This window comes from Hippocampus guttulatus, chromosome 9, assembly GCF_054856545.1.
Source record: "Hippocampus guttulatus isolate MCC_2025c chromosome 9, RoL_Hgut_1.0, whole genome shotgun sequence".
Classification (NCBI taxonomy): Eukaryota; Metazoa; Chordata; class Actinopteri; order Syngnathiformes; family Syngnathidae; genus Hippocampus; species Hippocampus guttulatus.
In genome coordinates this window covers 16,862,635-16,883,244 of record NC_141269.1, presented here as the reverse complement: position 1 = coordinate 16,883,244, position 20,610 = coordinate 16,862,635, and the positions used below count along the sequence as shown (strand labels likewise).

The window sequence follows — 20,610 nt, the reverse complement described above, 5'->3', positions numbered from 1 at the left end:
GGTAAATTGTACACATCGGAACAATTAATATGGTGCACAGCTTAGCTGTCATTGGCTGCTGCTTGTTGTCTTCAAAACGGACGGCGCACCTCTCAAAAGTAATGCTCTCAGTTTTATCATAATCGTTAAAACAACAGTTGTCAAACTGTAAAAGGTAATCAATTACCGCATTGAATGTAATATTTTGGCTACTTTAGCTAACCAATTGCTAGCGGACGTTGATTAGCGTGCTTCCTGTGTTATCAACTGTATAAGAAGAATTAGCTAGCGCCGGTCTTCTCTCGATACACTTTTTAAAGTTGATAGTTCGCAAGCCTGGTCGTGCTTCGTATGCTCGAAACAAAAGCAATGCTCATGTTGATCCTGGGTCCGTTTGGTGCGCTTGCGTGATTTTATTTGCCTCGGTCTAGGGTGTACCAACCAACATGGAAACTGAGGTCGAATATCTTCGTGATCAAGGTAGGTAAACTGAAAATGAATCATAGTGAACGGGAAATGAGTCTGGATATTTTAAGAGGAAAAACTGCAGCAGTTTGTGTTCTCAGTCCGTAGGCTCAATTCTTCTCTCAGTCGGTATCAACGTGAGGGGAATGCACGGACCAAACCATCTCAGGTATACACGCAAAAAATAAACATGTTATTTTTTTATATTTCACTTCACTTTACTAATAGATTATTTAGTGAACAATATAGTTTAAGTCGGGGGGGGGGGCTGATGTGTGGAGGAGAGATTTCACGATGCATAAAATGTGCTCGTATGCTTGAATTCAGTCTGTCTGATACGGGCCTGCGTGGGTTTTCTCCGGGTGCTCCGGTTTCCTCCCACATTCCAAAAACATGCATGGCAGGCTGATTGGACGCTCTAAATTGTCCCTAGGTGTGAGTGTGGGCGTGGATGGTTGTTCGCCTCTGTGTGCCCTGTGATTGGCTGGCAACTGATTCAGGGTGTCCCCCGCCTACTGCCCGGAGACGGCTGGGATAGGCTCCAGCACCCCCCGCGACCCTAGTGAGGATCAAGCGGTTCGGAAAATGGATGGATGGATGATACGTGAGTACGACATACCACCCTCTTACCAAACTCTCTTCCCCCCGCAGGTTGAAGATGCAAACAAGACAGAGTTTGATGCTCCCTGGCTCTCTGATCGGAGGTCTGACACAACAGTCACGTCGTCTCATTGTACATTTTAGACACAATTTTGGAACAAATCATTGAGATTTGTAAATTGTTATGTCTTGATGGTTGGAATGTATGACTCAAAAATTATAATTACAGATTATTTTTCTGTATTCCAGTATAATGGCTCCGCTAATAGCCGAGTATGATCGCCACATTGATGAAATGTCTCAACAGCTGCAGAAATACCAGGTGAAAACCACAAGATGAGTGAATTAACAAAACGAGGCAGTCAAAGTTATGGAAAAATATAACTTACCTCTTTAGTCATCAATTTAAATGACAAAGTTGAAATTATATTGTAGCTGATCAAAGGACAGTATTTTTCTTTTTATGTACTGGTATCTTACTGTATCCCAGTGACATGTATCCAAGTGACAAAACTACATGTGATTAGGTTAATTCATCTCTTATTTAGATTTGAGTGATCTGACTAAAGATGTCGAGTTTAGCTGACATTTATTTCCAGGCCCCTTCTCAATTTTGTTCACATCATTGTCTATTACAGAGTTTTTACAGGTGCTTGGAACACTCACTGTACTAAAATTTATTATTCAAGATTTTTGTGTTTCAATATTTTATAAAGGTGATGGACATGTGGAACATTTTTAAAGGATTTGCGATTTTACAGGATGAGATTTAGTTTTCATCTGTTTTTGTTTTTTATTTATTTATTTTTCTTCTCTGCTCATATAAAACCGTTTTCTTGTTAAAGTATTGTTGAATTATGAGATTCATGTACTTTGGCTTCATGTACTTGAATTCTTGTCTTCAGGTGTCCATGACAGATTTCAAAGAAAAGTTGGAAATTGTTGTCCAGGAAAATGAAAGGTATCTGGCTTCTTTTGGTGCCTGATACAGTGCAACTGGAAATTATTCGCAGCACTTCACTTTTTCCATCTTTTATGTTGCAGCCTCATTCCAAATTGGAATAAATTAAGTTTCCCCCTCAAAATTCAACACACAATACCCCATGACGACAATGTGAATGTATTTATTTATTTTTATTTTTTTACATTTCTGCTAATTTATGTACATAAACAAAACAAACAAACAAAAAAAACAAGGAAATTACATGTACATAGGTATTCACAGTCTTTGCCACAAAGCTCAAAATTTTGTATCAGGTGCATCCCTAAGTTTCTCACAGCTATCATTATCCGCCTGTGATAGTGGATTTCTTGAGGCATGAATCTGGAGAAGGCTACAGAAATGTTTGTGCTGCTTTAAAGGGAGCACAGTGGCCTCCATCCATCCATAAATGTAAAAGTTCATAACCAGGAGGATTCTTCCTATAGAGCTGGTCGGCCATCTAAACTGAGCAATCGGGGCAGAAGGTGGGCAGGGTTCGACATTATCGCCAATGGCGTGGGGCCACAATGTAACTGAGTAGTGGTAAGTGGTAGCTTCACCATTGCTTTTTGAAAAATCATGAACATCGATTGTGAACTTTGACATCGATTTATTGAATCTTGGCATATAAAATCCCAATAGTTGAGTGAATCGATTTTGGGGGTCACACCCCTAGTAACTGTCAGGCCCCTCAAAGGTTTACTCATGTTGGCCCAATAGCCATACTACATATTCCATTAATACATGTGTTGAAATCAATGCGTTCTTGCCTTATAAAATATTTCACATTAAATATTGTGTTTTATCTACTTATTGTTAATCATCATTGATTTTCTTTTTAAGTCACAGCAAACATGTTTTTTGTGCGTCAGGTTATGACCATCTATAACTAAGGGCTTGAAGAAGATATATAGCCCAGAAAATGTCAAATGTTAAAAATTAAGAAAGATTGGACTGCAAAAATCTAGCACACAAAACAGTTACGACACCGAAGTAATCTTTTTTAAAGGCTTAAATAATACAGCTTAAAGACGCTAAAGAATGCTATGAAACAATCATTGAAACATACCCAAATATATCATGAATATACGCGACTCCTTAGTAATGCACACATGGCAGCCCCCCTGGAGTTTGCCAAAAGGCACCTGAAAGACTCTCAAGACCATGAGAAAGAAAATCTTCTGGTCTGATGAGACAAGGATAAAACTTTTGGTTCTTGAATGCCAGGACTCATGTTTGGAGGAAACCAGGCACTGCTCATTACCGAGCTAATACTCTCCCTACAATATCCCTACAGTGAAGCACAATGGTGGCACCATCTAGCCGTGGGGATGTTTTTCAGCAAGAAAGATGAATTCGGCAATGTACAGCGACATCCTGGATGAAAACCTCCGGGAGTGGTCAGGGGGCTCCGACTGTGGCGAAAGTTTTACTTCCAGCAACGTGGCCCTCAGGACAACTCTGTGAATGTCCTTGAGTGGCTTAGCCAGAGCCCTAACCTATATCTGATTGATTAATTCTGGAGATATCTAAAAATGGCTGTGTACCTTTGCTCCCTATCCAACTTGATGGCGCTCGAGAGGTGCTGCAAAGAGTAATGGGCGAAACTGCTCAAACATACTGTAGGTGTGCCGAGCTTGTGGTATCATCTTCAAAAAGACTTCAGGCTGTAAATACTGCCAAAGGTCCAATAACAAAATCTTGACCAAATGCTGTGAAGACTTATTTACATATTTTATTTTTAAGTAATTATCAAAAAAATTCAATTTTTTTTCCCCACATTGTCATTATGGTTTGAGGGGGACAATTTTATTTATTCCATTTAGGTATGACGGGTAATAACACCCCCCCCCCCCAAAATGGACATAGTGAAACGCTGTGAATACTTTCATGATGCGCTGTATTTGTGTTATTGTTGTTATGCCAAATTGAGATTGAACATGTCCACGCAGAAGGTGTGTCCATATTGCTGGTTAAAAAGCTCTAGAGATGAACAATAGCAGTCTCACATTTAGAATCCAATGCATGCATATTAATAAATACAGACATCCTGTCTGTGCTTGTTTCATTTATAAGGCATGCATATGGTGCCAACTCAAAAAAGCCTTACCCAACCTTCGACCTATCGGTGTTGTGGGACTAGAATTGATGGATTAAGATCCCAGGCACAATCTTAAACTGTGATTCTCCCAGCGGAAGCGGTTTAGTAGGAGGAGCTGCCACAAGAGCTGTAGCGGATCAAAGTTATGCTGCTGTTAATTTAAGTACAGCATCAATTTATTCATCAATCTATTCTCGAAACCGCTTTTCCTTTCTTGGGTTTGCGAACGCTCTGGAGCCAATCAGAGCTGTCCACCCCACCGCCACAAAGGAAAAAAAATAAAAGAGTGTGACTGAAACATGTGCTTGTGCAACCAACTGTGATGGTTGGTTGTACCAGTGCTGCCAATGGAAAAGTTAGAGCTCTGTCTCCTGAAATGATTTTGCTTGGTCGCGATTTTTTTGCATTCCCAAAATGCTGGCAATTGAACAGTTTTGTATGTAGTAGATATCCATTGCAGCATAAACATTCCTTCAAATCTGCAGTAATTTCAGTAATTTTACTGATGAATGTTGGTCGACAATATTTACATGACAATACTCATACTGTATTTGATTGTAATCTAGACAAGTGCTTTGTGAAATGTTTGATATTATTTTCACTCACCTGGCAGGCTGCATGCAGAAATGAGGGAATCGGTTGAGAAGCAGCTTCAGTCAGCCTCAAACATCCCTGGAGTGGAGATGAGCATTTTGGAGGAGGAAGCAGTGGTTAAAAATCTCCAAGAACAAGTCAAGCTTTCGGAACAGGTCTTCATACTTTCATATGTGATCACTCCCTGTTTTGACTAGTACCGGATATGTTTTGCTCGTTTTTGAAACAGAAAGGAATTCAAGTAATATGGTTTCGATTTGAAGGAAGCGTTTGAGGTTCCAGTTAATGTTTCACATGTGCAGCTCTCTTGTTATGCGCAGTTTATGTCCAGCTGCCTGTTGCATCTACAGTCTTGATTGAGCGGTTGATCTGCATTCGTACCTCACCTATGTGGCCAGAGTTTACTCTGCAAGATGTGCCGACTCTCCTTTAGAGATAGTTTGACAAGCTCGGTCATCCAGGAGGGGCTCAGAGTAGAGTTGCTGTTCATCTGCTTTGAGATGAGCCATCTGAGGTTGTTCGGGCATCTGATCAGGATGCCAGCTCGATGAGGTATCAGATGTCCTGGGGAGTCCTCCCCAGGAGGTCTCCCCATTGCCCTGAGAATGCCTCAGAACCTTCCCGGAAGATCTGGATGAGATGGCTGGCGAGAGGGAAATCTGGGCTACCCCCCTTAAGATGGTGTCCCCACGAATCGACCCTGGAAAAGTGGAAGAAGATGGATGGATGAAGTGCCTGTATAGTCGAAACTCACAATTATTTTTAATGTTGTATGGTTGATGACCCTTTCCCTTCAAATGTTTCATGGGTTTGAATGTGTTCTGTGTATTTGAGTAGGAGCGGATGCAAGCCATGGAGTTGTGGCAGACAGCAGCACTGGAGCTTGATCGTCTCCAGGAGTTCTACCAGAAAAACCTCATTGATAGGCAGAGTGCTGATGCTAAGGAACAGCAGCTCAAGGTACTCCTCATAGACTTTAACAGCAAATTTGTTTGGTGCTGTATTTCGATACAGCACCGATATCATAGTACAAATCAGGGCAGGAGCAAGAAGGAGCTTGGCTCCCTTAAATAAATGTTGAGCCCACCCATACTAAATCCCCCAAAATATATTCTATTCCACATATTTTTACTAACACGTGCCTCTCTCCTCTGCTTCTTACTGTCTTAATTTCATGCTTATTACTCTTTTTTTCAGTTGATTACAGCAGTGGTCCCCAACCTTTTTTTGCCCCACGGACCGGTTTAATGTCAGACAATATTTTCAAGGCCTTTAAATACAACAAAATAATATAATATCACCGCCATGAAAACTGTAGTATTTTCGAAACATAATAATAAACACGAATCATGACACGAAGAGCGTCCTATCTGGTCGCAACATTCTTTGGTCGCTATTGTAACGTTTCAAGGTGCCTTCAAAATAAGATACACCGCAAAATGAATGAAAAATACGACTCACCAACGCTGCATATTATGCAGAGTGGGTTTGTTGCGTGGGAATCTCCCATTGAGATAAATCCGTATTTGAAGTCGGACTCCTGATACTGTCTATTTCTTGAAAGTTGTAGGCTTCTCTTCGGTCACCTGGCTGGGCCTTTTCCCCTTTCCAAAGACGTTTTTTTTTTTAAACTCATTGTGCTCGCTCCTGGGTTTCATTTTTAGCGGGAACCTATCACGGGAACCCTTAAGATTTGTGCCTGCCCCCTTATACATGCATGTCTCGACCCACCCTTGGTACTAATTCAGATTATTGAAAGATTTTGATCTTACCTGATTGAAATTATGAGGCAAATACAAACTGCTTTTATTGTCGCAGGATCAAATTGTAGTTAACCACCAGCAGACACACCAACTCCAAGTGACCAACCAGGAACTACATATGGTATGTAATGGTGAGACCAAGATAGTACTTCTGCATGTTTCGTAGCTCTCACATGTATGGACCTGTACACAAACTGTATACAGGTACGTATAGAACCTTAACTGGAGTCGGATGAAGTGAGAGTAACACAATACTTATCTAATGTATTTTTAATGAGGACAAAGATCGGGCTCTCATGTTTACGCTCTCATGAGAGAACAGTAACATTGTTGTAAATTCATTTAGAATGTTTCAACAGTTTGTTTTGAGTCAAAGAGTACAACAAGAACAATGCTCCACAAATGGCAAACTTGTGTCTCTTGTCACACACAGACCAATCAACAGCTTATAAAAACGGTAACAGAGCAGAGTATGGAGATGGAGGGGCTACACAGCCAGCTCAGGTAACTAAATAACTTTTTGATTTACAATGCCTATCACAGAAGTTCATCATTCACGACTATGTTCTGGCGACGGTTGATAGGTTCAGGATCCAGCAATATCTATTATGGCTGTTATAGAGTACTAATTGGGTATAATGATTCGGAAAAGTAACTATTGACTGAATTGTTCTCTCGGTATTGTGTTGTAGAACGACCAAAGGCGATTTGGGGACAGCCACAACCAAAGTGGAAGAAATGAACAAACAGCTTCAGTTAGTTCAGCACCAGCTAAAGCGACAGGTGAACAAATACATATTTTAGAATATGATAATTTGTTCTTCAGTGGACTTGCCGAAACATCTGTTTTATTATTATTTCCACTTGTGGAGGATCATTAAGACTGTCGTTTTACACACATTCAATGATTTAGACCGGGGTGCCCAAACTTTTTTGACCGAAGATCTACTTTTCGATCAACCAACCTCCCGGGATCGACCCGTTACTCCGCACGCGCGCATACGCACGCACACACGTAAACACGCATGCCATGATGGAGCAACAGCATGACGCTGAAGCGTGCGACACACTTTTGCAGCCTGTTAACGATCGTAGCTCACGCGTAGCCTTTTAAACGCTTCTCTCGGCCCTCCATTTTCCGATTCTTTGCCCGTCCCCTCTGAATTGTACAAAACAAACTGAATGAGAAGAATGATAACGATAAAAGATATAGCGCAACAACTTTGTTCACAAGCTGCAACTGCAGACTGCTGAGCGCTCACAACTTCCGGTGACGCAATCACACGTCGCGTAGGTTAAAGATGACCCGCTTTATTTTAGTTTCTTTTTAAATACTTTTTGTGAAAGTGAGACTGATAGAATGATTAGGGTGCAGTGTGCATTGACACAAAAATACATTAGTAACATGCACAGAGACACAAATGTCTTTTTTTTTTTTTTTCCTCTCCACCCCTCGGATCGATTTGCGACCAGTCCCTGATCTACTGGTCGATCATGATCGATGTAACGGGCACCCCTGATTTAGACTTTTGGGCATATGATTTGACATGACTGTACATACTTATATATTCATGTAAAGGATGCCACTATTTTGTCAAGGCTGATAGAAAGGAGATTATCTGCCCTGATAGTTTAGAGTTTTTCCTACATTAAAAATTGCATGGCAGCCACCTCCAGCTAATTTGGGGTTGACTGCCCCTTTCAGTATTTTTGTAAAACACTAAATGTGGACTGTCTGTACTCTATTTCTGCGGCTTGGCGGTGCATGGCTGAGTCTCGCTCGCTTAAAATTTGAAAATGTTTTTCATGTGTGTGTGCTGCGGGAGAGAGAGAGACATACCCACAAACGGGAGTGTGTCTCTCAAACTTGAAAGAAGTTATGCGGTTGGTAGGCCTGAGCGGTACATGCAGCGCGAGTGTGGAAAGTCCACAGTTGACTGATATAATTTTCACTGTCGATATGAACCTTGAATGTTCATATCTAGATATTAATACAACAGTGATACATTTGCCAGTCCTATGACTTCCAAGAAGAGCTGGCAAAGTTACCAGGGAGAGGAAACTGCTTCAGCTGTTGCCTTGCGACATAACCCGGATAAGCGGAATAAGGTAGCTAGATAAGTGAGCCTGTTGTAATAAACCGTACACATACTGTATGCATCCAGGAGGAAGATCTCATCGAGGCTCGCAGCCGAGAGGAAGCAGCAGAGAGACGAATTCAACAGCTTCAGTCGACCATCTGTCAGAAAGAGACCAGGTGAGTACAAAAGAACTGTAGCTTCACTTGAAATGTCTCCTTTCATGAACTCTATTGCTTGAGAATTTCTACTACAGCAGGGGTGCTCATTAAGTAGATCATGAGCTATTGGACTGGTACCTCGCGAAGGGAGTGTTGGTATCTCTCATGGCGTCAACTCAATCACTCCGAGCCCTCACACTTTTATGTTTTTGAAATAGCTGCCTGTCAACGGCACTGAATTTAAGAAAAAAAATAATTTTAGACTCCCGCCGAGCCGTTGTGAAATTTGTCATCTGATTAACATACAATCATATACGTATTGCATACCGCGTCATGTATAAATAGAGGTTCATTCAGCTATGCAAGTTACACCAATATACAGTGCTGTGAAATAGTATTTCCCACCCCCCCCTTGATATCTATGTTCTTTGCATATTTGTCACATACAAAGGTTTCAGTTCCTTTAATATCACACAGAGACTACCCAAGGAAATAAAATATACAGTTTGCCAATTTAATTTATTGAGGCACCAAAAAAATAAAACTGCAAAGACGAGAGGACCAATATTCCTCCACAGCGATGAGCAAGACTCATCACCAATTAGTGCAAGCGCTTTATTTCAACTATTGCAGTGAACGTTTCAGAAATCAATTACTTTTTCACATAAGGACAGGTAGATTTGGATTTGTTTTGTGTCTGAATAAAATAAATTAGCATTTAATAACTGCATTTTGTATTGCCTCTGTGTGATATTCAGTTTGGTGTAATGAACTGAAACATTTGTGTGTGATAACTATTGCAAAGAACACAGAAGTAAGGAAGGGAGCAAATACTTTTTCCACGGCCCTCAATATTGTACATATAAAGAATCCAAAGTATATTTTTAGTGAATTCATAAATAATCATTTGACCTTGGTCATTTTAAGTATGGGCACCTCTGTACTACAATATATGCAGTATATGAGGGGCGCCAAAGTCTGGTCCTCAAGAGCCCCTGTCCAGCCTGTTTTAGATGTCTCCCTACTCCAGCACACATGCTCAGCAAGCTCATCAACAAGCTTTGCAGAAGCTTGAGAACAATCCTGATCATTTCAGGATTCAATTGTGCTGGAAAAGGGAGCCATAAAACAGGCTCTCGAGGACCAGACTCGGGCACCTCTGCTATACAAGTAGATCCATCCATAGTCTAGGTCATTTGTACAGTTCACCATCAGTTTTTTTATATGCGTGCGTGTGTGCGTGTGCGTGTGTGTGTGTTTCATTTGCTGAGGCTCAAAACAACATCCCAAGCGGCAGATGATGTTCGAGGAGAGCAAAGTATGTGGGAGCAAATGTCAGGGAACCTGAAGGCCAGATGTACGACCTTGGAGCAAGAGAAATATGATGCGCTGGACAAAGTTCGAGAGAGTGTGCAGATGGCTGAAGAGGCAGTACTGCAGAAGAATGAGGTAATTTGTGCTCTTTCATCACTACCAAGAATGTTGCAGGTGTATGTACAGTCCCCTCCTCCAAAAGTAAAAAAATCGCAAGCTCAATTCCGTTGTTTTATTGAATAATGAAGACATTTGGGTCTCTGATGGAAAGATGAATGTCAGACAGAAGTATTGAACTCCAATTTTTTATTTCATGGAATTTATATCTTCCTGCGTTAAATCACTCACACACAGCACCTTTAGTTGGAAGCCACGAGAAATCTACAGTCTGGTGAAGTAAATGGGTAGCAGGCTTGATCCAGTTGTTACCCCAAAAAGGGAATGTACAGATTCAGCGGTCATATTAACACTGAACTAATCAAGCCACACATCTTGGAGTGATTATTGACTTGTACCCAAATTTTAAGAAACACTTAAAAGCTATTTCGAATTCTGCCTACTCGCCCTCGAAAAAGTAGCGCAAATGATGGGTTTTCTGTCTGAACAAGACAGAAAAATGTGTTTATGCTTTTATTTTCAGTAGGCTAGATTACTGTAATGGTATCCAATTGAAAATAAATAAATAAATCAGTCAGGCAGCTGGAGCTGGAGCTGATCCAAACCTGTCCAGAAATCATTACCGTATTTTCCGCACTATAAGGCGCACCGGAAAGTCTTCCATTTTCTTAAAAGCTCACTGTGCGCCTTAATGTCCGGTGCGCCTTGTGTATGGTCATTACAGTAATATGTCAACCCCAAGCAAGATGGCTCCTTGCTGGAGACATGCTTACAATGTTATAACTTGCTGTTGGTTCAGTGAACTGTATCGCTGCTTTATTCAGTTTTTGTTGCAGCTCCGAAAAAAGGAGAACTGTAGTGTTGTTTTTTAAAACGCACACTTTATTAATGGTTTTCACAGTCTCAACAAATACAGGTACGTCTTTGTTCGTCTCCATGCCTTCTCTTCTTCCGTTCGACTCGAGAGGTGTTCATCACCGCCTCCGAAAAACGTAAATTAACGATTCCTTCAATGAAACTACGAAAATTGAAAATAATGCATCAAAACAGAAAATCAAGCGAGGAAATCGCAAAATAAATTCAATAGCCCCCCTACAGAATTTATTTTTTCCTCGTTTGTGAATACAGTACACAACAAAGGAATAAATAACAAAACACTTCTGAGACAGTCCAGTCTCCTACATTTTACTGACATCAGATTTTTCTGTTGGAGCTACACTCAAAGAAATGCCAAAATTAATTCTGTAGGGGGGCTATAGAATTTATTTTGTGATTTTTCTCGCTTGATTTTGTGTTTTGATGCATTATTTTCAATTTTCGTAGTTTCATTGAAGTAATCGTTAATTTACATTTTTCGGAGGCGGTCATGAACGCCTCTCAAGTCGAACGGAAGGAGCGTAGCTCCATCTAGTGGATGCATTGTAGATTGCGTTTTATAATTCAGTGCGTCCAATATATAAAAAAAATTACAAGATAGGCCATTCATTGAAGGTGCGCCTCATAATCCAGTGCACCTTTTAGTGCGGAAAATATGGTACACTGTCGTTCTGTGATTCAAAGAATATATTTTAAATTCTTGCTGTTGGTCGATAAATCTTTAAATGGTCTCGGACCAAAATACATGCTAATGTGTAGTACTCTTCCAATCACCCAGACTCCTCAAGTCGTCTGTGACAGGTCTCTTTTGTGTTGCCAGGACCAAAAACTGAAGCAGCATTTAGTTACTTTGTTCCTCACCTATGAGCCAAACTCCTTGAATACCTGAGTTCTGCTCAAACCGTCAGTTCATTTAAACCAGGGCTGAAAACATTGTTGACTGCAGCATTCTCATGACACTACACTTTATTCTCTTATTTTAATCCCCATTTTCATGCTATTTTTTATTAACATTATAATCATTTAAATCTAATGGATTTAGTTTATTTTTGCAACGTCTAACATTTTTTTTCTTTTTCTAAAATGCTTTTCATGTTTTACGTAAAGAACTTTGAATTGTCTTGTACATAAAATGTGCTCTACAAATAAACTTGCTTTGCTTTGATGAATTTGGAACAGTCTTCACATCAAAGCTATGTGCTTTTTGTACTTAGGCTCTCTTAAGAGAGAAGCAGATGATGGAGGAACTTGAGAAGACAAAGAAGGTTATTGCACAGCTGATTGACGATGCTGCTGTCCGCACCAGAAAAGAGGTGAGGGTATTTCTGAACGGTCACTGTAGCAAAACTGCAGCGGGATTATCTCTGCTGACATTTCTATGATGTACTCTTTGTACCCTCATTCAGAAAACCTTTTTTTCTCTGCTGTGCCAGCAGATAAATGAAGATAGATTCTCAATATGTTCAAAAAATGTTTGTTTCAAACTGTCGAATTTGTTAATCCTGATAACATTTTGTGTGACTGGATAGTGAGCTGTTAAGATGTTGTGGTCGAGCGAGTGGGGAAAGAGAGACAGAGAATGACCCACGCGTTGAGCTGGTTGTTCAGCAATTTAAGAGTGGGGCTATGAAGAGATTTTCATCCTTTTGAAGGTGTTTGTGTTTGAAAATAGTTTTTCATGTGCCTTTTCCAGTGTGAGGTGAGTGGCATTGCCATTTAATGTGTGGTAGTGCTCATTTTTTGGTTAAGTTTAAGTCCTGCTGCTACCGATGGACATGCACTAACGTTAGCATGAGCTGGGGTTAAATTGGCCTGGCGCATAATGTCATTCTTGCCTGTGTGCCTCTTAAATAATTTGCCTTTTATCTGTGTGGTGTATTTGAAAAGTGCATTACCATCCAACTTAAAAAAAAAAATGACATAAAGTTGCTCTTCAAATGAAGTCTGATTCGCAAAACTGCTCTGCAAAGGGAAAAAAAAGATATTAGATTTGGGAGGGTATTGCATTGATATGGTCAATTTCACCGACGCCAAAATCAAACCAAAAGGATTGTTTGTATTTTCAGAACTCAGGGTAACAATTGTGCCAGTGTTGCAAGAATAGGCTGACGTCACAATTATGGAATTTACTCTTACTAGAAATAGTAATAGTAGAAATGTAATATAATATTTAACACAGTGTTACTACTGTATATAGGATTTCAATCAGCGAAGGAAAGAAGCAACAGCTTCTTGTTGCTTTCAAGCTTAGCTTGTAGCAGACGTGTGCACATTGCAGCATGACGTCTTCGATCCACTGGCGAAAAGGACACTCTGATTCGCTCCTCTTTCATCTATAACTGCTTCAGACAACAAACTGTATGCAGGAAAGTGGTTAAGATTGCACGATCGTCTGTGTCTCATGTGTTGTCTTGTATTATTTTGTCATTTTTTTGTTAACTTTTCTTTTGATGACGGCGCGGACACCCGCAGCGGCTCCTCTTATTTTATGTTGAGAGGGAAGAAATTTCATCTGTGCTGTATGTTACACATACGTACAGCACATTTGACAATAAAATTCAATTCAATTCAATTCAATTTTTTTCATCTGAAGTTTCTGCCCTGTATTTGATAGGACAGCTACACTTTGTAAATAGTAAAGCCCACTAAAAAATGTCTTTAAATTAGAACATTTGTAAGAGAATTAAATCACAAACTGTCTACAATATGATTTACTGTGTGACCATGAATTGCCGTTGTACAGTATATGCTGTTTTGGAGCTGCATAACACATTTATGTTAAACAGGTGGATAACATACGCAAGCAGTGCAATGTTGAACTCCGTCGTATGGCCGAGGAGCTGTCTTTAATGCAACTGGTAAAAGTCCGCCCCACAAACAGAAATATATTTCCAAATCACCTTTGAGTCCCATTCAGTCTTGACTACTCTGCTTATCCTACTAACTGATTGGTTGTTGTTGTTACATTCCCCGCCTGTTTGCAGGAGTGTGCAGAAAAAGAATCTCAGAATGAGAGGTCTAAGCGAGAGAGAAAAGCTTTAGAGGAGGAACTGGCAAAGGTATATTTGTAGGAATGTAAAAAAAGGGCTCCATCTTGTGTTTTTGTACATAACAGCAATGACAAAGAAATTGGCGAGACCTGTCATTTGATTGTCATGTCTTCCTATTGGCTCTTTGACCCAATGGTCAATGTACTTTGTAGTTCACAAGTCTGTATTCGGCTGAAGTGGGCAACAAATACTGTAATGTTTTTTTTTTTACATTGATGAGCCGCTTTTAATAATCTAACATGGCAACGACGGTATCGTCACAATTTTAATAAACCGATATTACCATTGTCATTACATCCCTATATATTTGCACTGAAATGATGCTTAAGTCAGTCCCACCTTTCTTACGATGTTTAATTATGCTTGTGGCCTTTATAAGCCATCACCACCATCCTCATCATCTACAACCAAGAGGTTGATGATGATGTTTTTGTTGTTGCTTTTTGTGACTAGGTGGTTAAGGAGGGTCGGTCAGAACCAGAGCTTGGGAAATTTGATGTCCTTCACCAGAGGTGTCTCACTGCAGAGAGGATGAAAGATGAAATAAGCATCACTTTACAAAGTACACAAAGCAAACTAAAAAAGATGGAAATGGGGTAAGTGGAATACTTGAACAGTTCAGGCCTTTCCTCCCAATTGTTACTAACTTCCTGTAATTTGCAGGGCTGTTACTCAGCCAGAATCATTCTGACCATGTAGTTCAGGGATCGCCACTCTTTTTGAAGCCGAGCGCTACATCTTGGGTTCTGATTAATGTGAAAGGCTTCCAATTGGATACACGCTTCTGAAATAACACATTTGCTCAAATGACATCACTGTATTTCCTAGAGTATAAGTCGCGCTTGAGTGTCAGTCGCACCAGCCATAAAATGCATAATAAAAGAAGAAAATAACTTATATAAGTCAAATTTTTGGGAGAAATAAATTTGATAAAATCCAACACCGAGAACAGACATGTCATCTTGAAAGGCAAATAAAAATAAAAATAGAGAACAGCAGGCTGAATAAGTGTACGATAATATATATATAACGTTGCATATCGCATAAACAACGAACTGAGAACATGACTATAGCATAAAGGACATGCTAACAAGTTTACCAAGTAGTTCAGTCAAAATTAAATAATTGTAATCAATTTTATTTGATGAAGTTATTTTAAGGTTTGTTTGTTTGTTTGTTTGTTTTAAGAAAAGGCCCGTGGCTACCCATGAGTTTGTTTTGGGGCTACTTGGCCCCTCCAGACACCATGCCGGTCACCCCTGAATTAGTTATACCACACTTTGTCTAATTATTCTCCGCCATTGTTCCATATTTCTCATTATAGCTATAATGAAGAATTGTCCCGTAGTCAAGAAGAAGTGCAGCGGCTGAAGGGTTGTTTGGCCGCAGCAAGAGAGGACTGCGTCAAAATCAGTGACGAGCGACTCCAACTGCAGCAAGAGAACTTTCAGATCCGCAGGGAAATGGATGAACTGCGCAAGGCCTCCTTGCTTGCTCAAAAGAAGGCCAAACAACAGGTAAAGGAGAAGAAAATAAATCATACAGTACATCTTTATTTAATGCTACAGAAGTTACAACAGGAGTGCCCAGCCAGTCGATCATGGTTGACTGGTAGATCGTGGATTATGGTAGTGCCAAATCAACCACAAGGAGTTTGGTTTATTCGAATGTGTTTGTGTGTTAATTTTCTTCTGTATTTGATGTTAGTGTACACTGCAGCCTGCACACTCCATCAGTCTCATGTTCCAAAAATATATTTAAAATAAATTTTTTCACCTTTAACCCTACTGTGGTGTGTGACCTGCACCACAATACCGTAAGTTGTTCGCAGTCCACAGTCACTTGCACCTACGATCAGATCAGAGTTGTTAAGATAATTATTTTTTGTTTATTCTCATTCAAACCTTGCTCGTTTGATCTGCAGTACGACAATCACATTGGCAAAAGAAAGGTAATGTGGAGCGGCATTTTAAAGTGGTACACGCAAGCGACGATACGGATGATTTTACATGTGACAGAAGTGCTTGTCTGCCTCCGTCTCCCTCTATGGTGGACATTAATTTCCTTTTTTTCAAAATCAGAGCTTGACCTTCTCATACCCGTTTTATTTTTTCCTGTTTCGTTAATGTTAGTTACGGCTATTGCTCGTCATCATGCACCATGCATGTGCGTGCATTCGCGCGTGTGCCGGGAGTAGCTCAGAGAGGGATTGCATTGTATGACAAGAAAAAGTATTGTGCGCTATTGCAGGCTGGAAAAGCTGTGTGGGTTTGCAATGGTGGCACTGAACTGAAAAGTAGATTTTGGGGCACTCCTGGGCTGAAAGATGAAAGTTTGCCCTTGAATTGAGGGGAATAAGAGCATTTTGTGCCAAAACTGTTTACTGTGCTGTCCTTTTCCAGGTGTCACAGATGGAACATGAGTACAGCCTCAAAGAGAAGACTCTTAGTGCACAGATGAGTGACCTGGAGGAGAGCAGCCGCAACTCAAGTGCTGATCTGATGCGCCTTCTCACTGCGCAGAACAAAAGTATTCAGCGTTGGAAAGACGAGGGAAAGAACATGGCCCAAGCCTTTGAAATTAAAATGAAAAATATGAAGTAAGAACCAATGAACTGACCGATTGAATTAACAAAATATTTTAAGGACCGTAGCACAGCTTCTCCACTGTCAGTCGCTTTGATCACAAACTAGAATGGACGCCTGACGACTAATATGCATTATCGTAGTCTAAACTAGTGCTGCTCAATATAGCGGAAAAACATGCAATAACTGAATACTTATGGAATGATATGCTTTTTACTGACTTTGACTAATCAGATGCAACCATAATGCGCATCTCCATCAAATCACTGTCATGGCACTTTGTCATTTTAATTCTTCTTCTTTTTGTTATTATTTTTAATCCAATTTTCTTACTTCTGTATAATTCAGTTTTAAATGTTTAATTGTGATTTACACAGTGTTCTGGAGGGTCTCGAAAGATGCTTCCAGATTGAGTGTATTATTTTTGTAATTATTACTAAATATTAGAACACTATGTAGGGGTATTTATCACTCTAAATAAATCATAATAAATAATATATACATTAAAAAAAAAAGAAATTGCTGCATACCCAAAAAATAACTTCTTTCATGAGATAAAAATGTCATTTATTTCGGTACATTATGTTAAATATTGCAATAATATCGATCCTGCAATATTTGGCACTCATGTTGCATATCAAGTTTTTTCCAAAATCGTGTAGCCATAATTAAAACTACAGAAGGGAAGAGAGCGAAAGAGAGATCTGTCACTTAAATCCACAGGTCCCGTTATCGATGCAGTTCTGTGAGGTGTCATGACGGCTTCTTTTGTTTTTCAGGGCCGAGCTAAATCAACACAAGCAGAGGTCACATGAGTTAGAGCATCAGCTCGGAAACAATCTCAAAATGATTGAAGAGGTGTGTAAAACACACAAATTGTTGTTTTTTGGTGTCAAAGGTATCGCATATTGTAGGCTATCCTTTAAACACCGGACAGCGGCCTTTGAGCACCGAGGTTTGACAGCCCTGCTCTATCATAAAATGTGGAAAAAGTGAAACGCTGTGAATACTTTCCAGATGCACTGTGGTTACACTTGCACAACAAGAGAAGCTAATTTTAGTGCACGGTTTTTGAGAATGTTGTTACTGTAATGAGACCATGATCGTCTCAGTGTAATTGAAGTCTTTATGTTGTGTTTGTGCAGTATAAGAGACAGTTAACAGAGTATCAAGAGAAGGCCAGTCGCCTCCAAAGACGACTGAATGATGTCGAGCAACGTGCAACAACTGCTTCACAACAGGTACAACCAGGGGCAAAGCCGGATTTTTTTTTTTAATGGGGAGGCCAGGGTGGCACAACACTTCAGTCATGGGTCGCCGAGCACGCGTGTGTGTGTCATTCTTTATAACACCATCGGATCAGGGTTTCATGAAATAGAATTCACACAAATCTAGAACAATGCACATAATCAAGCGGAAACAAGTCAAAATGAAAAGCCGTGTTTTGCTGAGCTTCATTTACTAGGAAATGGCATTTTATTTGCCGTTGCTTTGATTTTGTGTACTGCCTCATCGCCGACTTCAAGGCTCATTCATTCAAATCATATCTAAAAAGCACGACACAAAAATCGCTTAATTCTTCACAATTCAAAATATTGCTGTTTACTTTGGTTTGTTCTTGTTTGTATTGTGAGTGTGTGTGCAAATGTGTACACTTTGTTTCATGAAACCTTGACTGTGGATGGTATGATAAACAATTACTACTCAGCCATGTTTGCTTGCTGTGGTGTGAAAATAATGATTTTGATTGATGTTGACTGTAAGAAAGCAATGTCCTTAACTTGCGACTGATTGTTTTAGAATTTACATTCAGTTCAATTGCCCATTTATACTATGAATATGGAGTTAATATTAAAGAATACTGCATTCATGTGAAAATGGCAGAAAAGGGGGGGTTTATGGGGCACAGTGACGAGAGGTGGCCATTGCCACCTCGATCTGTCATTTCGCTCCGTCCCTTTATACAACTCATGTTAAGCACATAGTCGTCATGGTGACAGTGTGATACTGCAACCTTACCCTCACTACATCTTGAGTACTGTGGTTGTGCAGGTACGAATCAATTGTGACCGACATATGTGCCCTTGTTTTTGTTTCCAGCAGCATGTCAGAGAACAATTTTAAATGTTAAAAAATGGTGAGTTTGTGCAAATAGTACCGGTAATGTTTTTGATCTGTTCCCCCTAACAGATTACAGTTATGGCTTCCAAGCAAAGAAAAACGTACTTCCTTGAGCCAAAGCAGCACTTCCTTGAGCCAACAGCACTTTCCATGGATTTATTGGACCCGAAGTAAAAATGTGTTTGCTCTCCAGATCCTAAACTTACACAAATCATTTATACAGTATGTATTGCCATAACATCAACATGTGTATGTCAATGGATGATTGAGAACATAACAGACATCAGTTTTTAATTCATGTGGTTTTGAATGAAGATTGTCCTCCCCGTATACATAGTGTAAATATTTGGTATTTTGGGGCATTCAAGCTTTTAATATGGAACACTTCACAGGATGTATTGTCTCAATGGCATTGAGATCGTGTGATGTGTTCTTTACAATTGTATATCTGTTTAATAGTTTGTCTTTATGCAAATCTATTTTATATACAGTCATTTGTGTCATTTGAATAGAAAAACGATTTGCACTGGTTAATCTGTATCAAATGTTGTGTCGTTGCCATTGTTAGGTCTTTTATTTCACTTCATGTGTAACTTTTACCCACAGTATTTCCATGTTTTATACTGATGTTTTTTTTTCTTTTCAGAAATGTTCCAATTGACAAAATGAACATATTCATGATGCCACTGACACCCTCATTTTCGAATGATCAGTTTCCCTTTTCGAATGGGTGACATTAGTTTTTATTCATTGATTGATTCAATCAAATTCTGATAAGGTTTTTTTGGCCAAGATGACCAAAAACATTTCAGTAGCTGTCGCAGATTATTCTTATTCACGGCGCAGCCGGCCCTTATTTGTGGGGCCCAGTGTATGTGTACTGAAGCTAATTTATCGGCTAATTCAGCATTGTTTGTTATTTTGTGTTGTTTTCTGGTATTGTATACAATAGACAATAAAAATGTATATTTACTACTGGATGTTGGGATATTTCAGAATTTGGACTTTTTTTTCTTATTCTCTTTTTTATGTATTTAATATGAATCAATGTTTTAATATGAATCAATACTTTTACTACTGTTGTCATTGACTTTCTTTTTGTTTTTTAAGGACAGTACACACGTTCCCTAACTGATGAAGTACAGGGAGGGAGTGTAATTTTGTCATTTATGCAGTTGGCCAAACTTCTTTTAAAAGGTACAAGTGGTTGAGGACTAGAGAGGGGCTCCTGCTCGTACTGTACTGAGGCCTTTATACGGCGGGTTGTCTGCAGTGCTTGTTGGGAAAACCTGACGTTGCTAGGAGACTGTAAACGTGAGCTGCTGGCGTAATGCTGACGCGATACTTGACGGTTTTATAGACTCATCCTGAAACGCAAAGGTATGCTTGTCTTAACACTATGATGATATACGTAATGCCCCGAGAAAGGAGTGTTCACAATAACATTGTGATTTAAATGTAACTTTTTTGGCGTTGATAGTAAAATGTATAAATCGTTGCTGAACACTGATTTTAAGTTTTTATTAATTGAATAAGCAAAAAACGAACATGCGATCATTGCTAAAAGCTTTACCTCCCCCGCAAAAATATTGTTTTATTTTTATATTTTTTTGGCGATGGAGATTTTATCTTGCGGAAGCGTCTGATTTAGGAATTTATTAAGTGTGTTCTCATAACAATTTATGCACTTCTATTCAAGGAAGTGCTGTTATTCCTGACCCAGTTACACATGACGATGGTCGTAATATCTGTGGTTTCATCTTCTGAAACATTTTATCAAAAGGAAAGAAAATGAAAACGTTTCATTATTGTATATTGACGAAC

The 20,610-nt window shown here is 39.6% G+C and overlaps 1 protein-coding gene across 2 annotated transcripts; it reads left to right on the top strand.

The window, feature by feature from the left end:
- The first annotated feature begins 37 nt into the window (after positions 1-37).
- Positions 38-20,296, top strand: LOC147200621 (sodium channel and clathrin linker 1-like). 2 transcript variants are annotated; one of them, XM_086120826.1, is made up of 22 exons: positions 38-98; positions 411-459; positions 546-613; positions 1,096-1,148; positions 1,294-1,366; positions 1,950-2,005; positions 4,741-4,876; positions 5,559-5,681; positions 6,540-6,605; positions 6,918-6,988; positions 7,177-7,267; positions 8,650-8,741; positions 9,995-10,172; positions 12,245-12,343; positions 13,817-13,888; positions 14,015-14,089; positions 14,534-14,676; positions 15,405-15,597; positions 16,483-16,679; positions 17,445-17,523; positions 17,811-17,906; positions 18,856-20,296. In XM_086120826.1, exons 2-22 carry the CDS (start codon positions 426-428, stop codon positions 18,958-18,960), a joined length of 2,100 nt encoding a protein of 699 aa, XP_085976952.1. In that variant the 5' UTR covers positions 38-98; positions 411-425; the 3' UTR covers positions 18,961-20,296. The 2 variants fall into 2 exon arrangements, with proteins under 2 accessions (XP_085976952.1, XP_085976953.1); XM_086120827.1 differs by having other exon boundaries at positions 73-154.
- Positions 20,297-20,610: the final 314 nt, after the last annotated feature.

Bases quoted from the DNA above. Each gene is read 5' to 3' on its own strand.
- LOC147200621 (XM_086120826.1), top strand. From the start codon at position 426: ATGGAAACTGAGGTCGAATATCTTCGTGATCAAG. The intron at 2,006-4,740 runs GTATCTGGCTTC...CTCACCTGGCAG, and splicing joins GTTGTCCAGGAAAATGAAAG to GCTGCATGCAGAAATGAGGG. The intron at 17,524-17,810 runs GTGTGTAAAACA...GTGTTTGTGCAG, and splicing joins ATCTCAAAATGATTGAAGAG to TATAAGAGACAGTTAACAGA.